Source organism: Pocillopora damicornis, chromosome 9 (genome assembly GCF_964200805.1).
Source record: "Pocillopora damicornis chromosome 9, jaPocDami1.2, whole genome shotgun sequence".
NCBI lineage: Eukaryota > Metazoa > Cnidaria > Anthozoa > Scleractinia > Pocilloporidae > Pocillopora > Pocillopora damicornis.
Genome location: NC_142678.1, coordinates 2602671 through 2609669, shown reverse-complemented (window position 1 = coordinate 2609669; position 6999 = coordinate 2602671). Strand labels below are relative to the sequence as shown.

The window sequence follows — 6999 nt, the reverse complement described above, 5'->3', positions numbered from 1 at the left end:
ATTATGCAAAATCCTAATTTTTATTTAATTCTTATAACATGATACACAATGTTAACAACATACAACTGTACACCCTTAATTTGAAGATACATCATACAAACCTGAGGTAACCTAATCACACTGAAACAATTATTTTAATGGTAAGTGGGGGATGTTAAATAACCCATGCACTTCTTGTAAAGGGAAGTGAATGTAGCTCCTGGTTTTGTGGTCTGATCATTTTTCCAAAGTTCACAAATTGGGTGCATCTCCCAAATTTCTTGTGGAAAGAAAAGTAAACTGCTCAATGCGGTCTGGCTTAGGTCCCCTGTAAAGTGTTGTAAAGTTCATTAGAGCTTATCGATATTGAGAGTGTGCCATCTGCTGGTAAATACATAACTATCATCACTATCATTCTAATTTTTTATCTGGTTTTAATAATCACAATCGACGACACTAGGAGCAGGCATTTCATTTGTTCAGTGTTATGTTACACGATATGCAGCAGGTGTAACAAAGTCGGAAAGATATAGAAAAGCCTGCTTGGAATTAAACTAACAAATTACACAAACAATTAATTTTTTCTGACTTCGTCTACTATCTTATTATTTGGTGTATATTTTCTTGAGTTATTATCAAGACGTTGCAAAATGTAAAATAAGTTCTGCTAGCCTGTGAGTAGACCCTCCTTTTAAGTGCTTCGGTGCCTCCTTCATCCATTTTTATGGGTTTGATTTGTTTGCTCCAAAAAAAACAAACAAACAATATAAAACAACAAACCAAATTAAATAGAAATTAATCAATCGTGTTAATCGTAGCCGTTTTGCTTCATTGATGATGTCAGAACTTATGAGTCCTCTTTGTTCCATTGCTTTGAAAACCTTTAATCCGATCCAAGCATCCAGAGCAGCGTATTCAATCTGCTCCAAGGTCAGCGGAAAGTTTTCCCAGTTGCTTCTTGTCACCCGCTTACTCTTTGCAAGTGTGATACCAAGAAAACGTTCCGCCAATGCCTTTAATCCTACTTTTTGCGTAGACGAGGAATGAGACTTTGCCACGTCTTGTGTATCGACGATTCCATGGCACACCAAGCCTCGATCTCTTCTGAGCTTAGACACATCTTGCTTTATAGCACTACCGACTTTCAAGACTGTGGCGTCTTTTAGAATTGAGACAAGCAGATTTGGCAATTTACTCATGTGATGAAGGTGCAGCACTAAGCAGGATGTGTCGACTCCCAGTTGAAGAACGGCAGTCTTGTTCTCGATGCCTCCACGCTTCTTGCTTACGAACTGAGGCTTCCACTCGATGTCGAAGCCAACGGCTGAAGCTGAGCAATCTGTGATGTGTGTTCTCAACCAGGTCTCAGCTTCGTGTACGTTTTTTGTGTAAACGACCTCGACTCCTGCAGCTTCGGCAGGTTGTGTTAGCTCATGTTTTGTTGTTTCCACACGAGAGAACTGCTCGGTGGATGGATCACGAAGATGTGTTTTTTTTCGCGGCTGCTCGGTAACCTGTAGGCTTCGCCGTGAGATAACGGTGTGCGAGAAGCTGCCAACACACTTGGTGTGGCTGGTGTCTTCCTGTATCTGACGATGCCTTGTTTGTGTAGTCATACCAAGGTCCTTGCTATACGCCATTTTGGTGGCTAAGAAACTAGTTACAAATGCGCTTGTAGTAAGGTGAAACACATGTGCCCCTAATTCTAGCACAATTTGTTCATCACGCGTTGTTTGAGCAGGCCGAAAGGTTCAGGTCGCAAAGGAGGCAGGGTTACTAAGCTAGTTTTCAACGATTGTTTGTTGTGGTGAGCGTGAATAGGGTCGTTAGAAACTTTTGGAAGCAAACTGCGGCTTAGCGTCGGTTTCGATTGGAAAATTGAGTTGGTAGTGAATTGAAATGAAACTACAGTATGTGTGCTTGGATTCTGCGTTGGATTTGTGGCCGCCCGGTCATTTATAGCTTGGATTTTTCGCTTCTCGGATCGTGCAGCCTTGAGCTTCTCTTACTAGTAGTAAACCTAGAATTGGATAACTCGCTAAAATGGATTCTTTTCAACATAGTAAGCGGTCAGATAACTAGTGATACACTGTAGAAGTAAGGTGAGATGTTTTTTATTGAGAATTTGACTGTATGTTTTTATTGTTAACCCTTTACTGCAGAAGTGATTAATGTGTAATGCACCAGTCAATGTAAACCCCCGCACCCCCCGGCCGGGACATAGCGGGGCATTTGACAGCGCTCACTTCTAAAGTTACAAAGTGCCCCGCACCCCAAGGTCAGGTTTTTCATCAATATGGCTTTCGTCCTGGATACTCTTGTACCTCTCAGTTGATACACCTTTTCCATGAATGGGCCAAAGCACTAGATAAACGCCTCTCTACCGATGTAATATTTCTGGACTTCGAAAAGGCCTTCGACTCAGTTCCTCACGACCGTCTTCTACTCAAACTAGAACGCTTTGGCATTACCGGCTCTCTACTTTCCTGGCTATCCAATTTTCTCCAAGGTCGATCTCAACGTGTTGTAATCGAGGGCTGCCAATCTGACTGGGCGCCTGTCACATCTTGTGTTCCACAGGGGAGCATTCTTGCCCCCCTGTTATTTATCCTATACGTCAATGACATCCCTGAATCTTTATCAAGTCCTGCAGAAATGTTTGCTGATGATATGTTAATCTATAATTACTGTACTCCATCTCAAACGTCCATCACTGCTCAGGAGAGTCTAGATAAAGTCACTGATTGGTGTGGCTCGTGGCTTTTAGGAACAAATGCTGACAAATGCGAGTCCATGAAGTTCACCAGGGCTAGAACTCCCTCTCCGTGCAATTATACTATTAATAGCAAGCTACTTACCCAAGTATCTACACACAAACATCTTGGGGTGGTTCTTTCCAGTGATTTATCTTGGAAACCCCACGTACTGTCTGTTGTTGCAAGATCGAACAGATTATTGGGCTTACTCAAGCGGACATTTGGATCTCACTCTAGGGCTCTTTTTACTGGTTATAGATCCATGATCCGTCCAATACTCGAGTACGCTTGTCAAGCGTGGAATCCTCACCAAGCATATCTGATTGAAAAACTTGAATACGTGCAAAGGAACGTTACAAGATGGATCATTGATAAAGACACTCCGTATGAAGACCGACTGAAATCCTTGAAACTAGCGACACTAGTTCAGCGCAGAGAGTTTCTTAGTTTGGTTCAGCTTTTTAAGTTCATTAAAGGACACTCTTCTGTAAACACTAATAATTACATATCCTTCAGTAACAGGCAATCAAGAAAAAGTCATCAGTTTAAACTATATAAACCATTTTGCCGTACAGACATCTTTAAGTACTCTTTTTGGCACAGACATATCGACACATGGAACAGTTTACCGTCATCAGTAGTTGAACTTGACTCAATTAATGCTTTTAAGAAAGCTCTTAAATCAACATTTTTTAACTAGGCCTATAACTAAAAATTAAATTATTCTATGTATTATACATTATTTAGTTATAATTTTAAATAAAATAGTTATCTTAGATATGTCTTCTTTATTTAGATTTTATATTTATATAGATATATGCCTGTATGTAAAATGTTTCAGTATGTATATGTACATTGCATAGTATTAAATTTTTATATCTGGGGTATAGTTTACAATGAGGATTAAGTTCCTCCCTTCTATAACCCTTTTTTAATAATAATATGTTATATGTTATTATTTAAATAAAGTTGTTATATATATATAATTTTAATTTGATAATGCAGGCGTCTCGAAGCAATTAAAATCCTTAGCAAGGCTACAAGTTCTTCATTTTCAAAACTTTTATATAAAGCATGTTTTACGTGTGCTTTTAGCGGATCCTGGTTCCTAACAGCTGTAATCTGATAATACTCTGATGAAAGTAATTTGCATACTGAGTCACAAAATGTTCGCGGAATGTAGTTGAGGGCGCTTCATCCTTCAGGGTCAGCATTAGATTCCATCCACCAAAACCACCTCGGTCGAGAGGGACTGAGATGGAATATTTAATGACTTGCAAAACATAACCGAAGATTCTCGGAAATCCGCAGTGATGTAGCCGAACATCCGAAGCTGTAAATCCCATGATTCTTGAGGAACAAATAGAAACAGCATAGCGAGAATTTTAAGTCGCGAACCATTGATGGTAGACATGCAGATAATTTAGGATACGTAAATTCTGTTGATGAGGCGCTTAAACTTATTGCGGAATTTGAAACAGGATTGACGACGAAGTTTTCTTTCTTTAAAGCTGTCAAAGGTTTCGGGAACATATTTATATATATTTGATATAGCTCTTTAGCATTACAAAGCTTTGCTATCGCTATTGTGCATTCTCACTAGTTTGTCTAGTTCAAGTCCTCTGGCATGGCTTGGATGATACCACAATCGTGGAATTATTCGGGTTAATTTAATGCTTACACCTCCTTCCTCGGACAGAAGTCACAAAATACTGGGGGAAGATGCATGAGATATTTAAGGAGCAAAAATTCGTTTTTTACTGGTGTGCCTTTCCTAATTTTGGGAAGGAAAGTGTTCAATTGCCAGCACGGCATAGATTGAACAGCTGGAGAGAAAAGGAAACGAAAAGATACAGAAGAAGTACTGTATATAATAATTTCTTTTTATCCTCAACCTTTGTGTTTCTGTCAACTATGGCTTGCTAATTTGAAAGGTCAAATACATGAATGGGTCATATGACATTGATCTCAGAATACTTTTATGACAAACGTGATAACAGTTCAATCTTGGCTAAATTGAAGATGGTTTAGAAGTTAACAATTGTAAGAACTTTTCACTAACATATGCTGCTGACAAAGGAGAAAATATATGCAATTCTGCATTTTTGCATTCTATCAAGCAATCATATGTTTGCTCCTTATCACGCTATGACACTTCCGTTTTGTCACATTCCAAAAAATAACTTGAGAAATACACTGTCACTAAACTTACACTGTTATGTTTACCTATTACAGAAGGCTGGAAACAAAGATTTTGTTTTCAAGAAAATAAGATTTCTTGTCCAAGACACAAGGAAGTTTGACTGCGAAGCACAGATAAAAATGCGAGAAATTTTATTTTTTTCAGAGAACAAGGTAGTTCTACTCATGTATAAACAGAACAAATACGATTTAATAAATCAGATATGCGGCATGACTCCTTTTCTTCCATCCCCACTCAAAACAAGCAAACACACCTATAGAGGTTCCAGTCTGGTCTGCAAATGAAAAGGAGGAAGGTGATCACTGCAAAATTAAGCATTAGGGTTCTTATTTATAACATATTGATTATTGTATACTGATATCTAGAAATTAAGGTTGCAAGTAGCAGCCAGCTGAGTTATAGTTTGAGTTTTATCAAGTCCATTACTTTGTTAAATTTAGAGTAACCTTGACTTGAGAGAGGAAAATTGAGGAGCTGTAATATACTAATCATCAATTAGGGACCACAAAGAAAAATTTATTTATAGAGACTTTTGGAGAGGGGTAAGACTTGTGACAAGCTGGCAGACATATAGATAAACTTTACTGCTAAATGGGTTACAATACAAAGTGCTCAGTATTTGGATCAGCTATGGCTCAACTTAAACTTTGCTTTAGCTTCAAGTTTAATCCTTTGTGGTTTCCTTTCTCTGTGTTTATTTTTCAAGTTATGTACACAGAAGAACACAAAAATGACAAGGAATGCTTTTGAATATCAAGAGGCTGGAATAAGCAAGAAACCAAAACTGAATTTTAAACAGTACAAAGTTAATTTGATCTTCCAATGTTATTTAATTTTAACCATAGAATTTGCTATTTAAATTTATCCCCTCCATTTTTCTGGGTATTGTGAGCAAAAACAAACAATTATCACAAAATGCATGGTATACAATGGTTTGATTCACCAATGTGGCAAAGGCCTTTCACTGTCTATCCATAAAAAGGGAAATAGTTTGTAAACTGTAAGACATTCTGCATGTTGAGTGTATACTTATTCATCCATGTGAAATTAAAGGTTACTTGAAATAAATGTGAAAGATTTATAGGATTTTCAGACCCCTGATAACAATTACTAATGTGCTGATTTGTTGTACTTAAAGGTTATGATTTTGGCGGAAATAGTGGAAGAAATTTCTGGACCTGGAATTTTGTTGCAAATGTTTGTTTAAATCAGTTTAAGTCAGTTAAAAACTCTCCTGTTTCAAGATTACATGATTACCACACCAGAACCTTTTGTATTCTATATTATGCACCATGTTATGATTATGGTTTCAATAATAAAAGGTGCTGACTCAAGAACTTTCCAAAATATCTCTACATACAAAGAAATAGATTGTGGTTATGTACTCCAAATAGCAGGTCACATCAGTCTTCTGTAAGGAAGTAGCAGAAATTTCTGTGGTGGTTTTGGTGGATGGAGAGAAACATCCACCAAAACCACTTTATTCTATGTGTTAAGAGTTATGATAATCATTATGAACGTTTGGTCGGTCAGCAATTGTGCACCATAAAAAATAATTAGCCAGAACACTAACTGCTAATTAGTGGTATAAATCTTTTGTCTCCCTGAACATCTAACAATGGCTATAGATAAAATTTAAAAAATATATTGTTGATGGTTTTGGTCAAAGTTTTGGTGGATGTTCCCTAATGACATCCACCAAAACTACGTAACATCTAAGCACCTTTTAAATACGTGAAATATCTACATAAAATTGCGTAAAATGTTTTATAATACTACAATCGAACAATAAATTAATACTTACCATTTCTTTAGTAAAAAGTTTTGACGCAATTTCCCAAACAAATAATACACTTGGGTCATCGGGATAAGTCGGCATGTTGTCGTAGCGTCATAGCGTTTGTATACTTACTTAGGTCTACCACACAGCAAAAGAAGAGCGATTTTGATTTTTTGAGCCTTGCCACGAATTGACGATTTTGGTCGATTTTTGCATGGATTCGCTCTTAACTGTCTCACTTTGTGGATAAAGTTTGGCTTATGAAACTTATCAAATATCAA

At 37.3% G+C, this 6999-nt stretch overlaps 1 protein-coding gene and 1 long non-coding RNA gene across 2 annotated transcripts in view; both read right to left on the bottom strand.

Moving 5' to 3' along the window:
• Positions 1-3712, bottom strand: part of LOC149039623 (uncharacterized) — a 3801-nt gene extending 89 nt beyond the window's left edge. Inside the window, exon 1 of the mRNA XM_089183475.1 lies at positions 1-3712. This exon is cut by the window's left edge and continues 89 nt beyond it. Within this exon, the coding sequence (XP_089039601.1) occupies positions 702-1619 (918 nt within the window). The 5' untranslated portion in view covers positions 1620-3712 and the 3' untranslated portion in view covers positions 1-701.
• A 1340-nt stretch (positions 3713-5052) lies between these two features.
• Positions 5053-6881, bottom strand: LOC149039622 (uncharacterized). The gene is made up of 2 exons (XR_016180031.1): positions 6743-6881; positions 5053-5212 (listed from the first exon to the last, which is right to left on the bottom strand). It is a non-coding gene; the product is annotated as an uncharacterized LOC149039622 (long non-coding RNA).
• Positions 6882-6999: the final 118 nt, after the last annotated feature.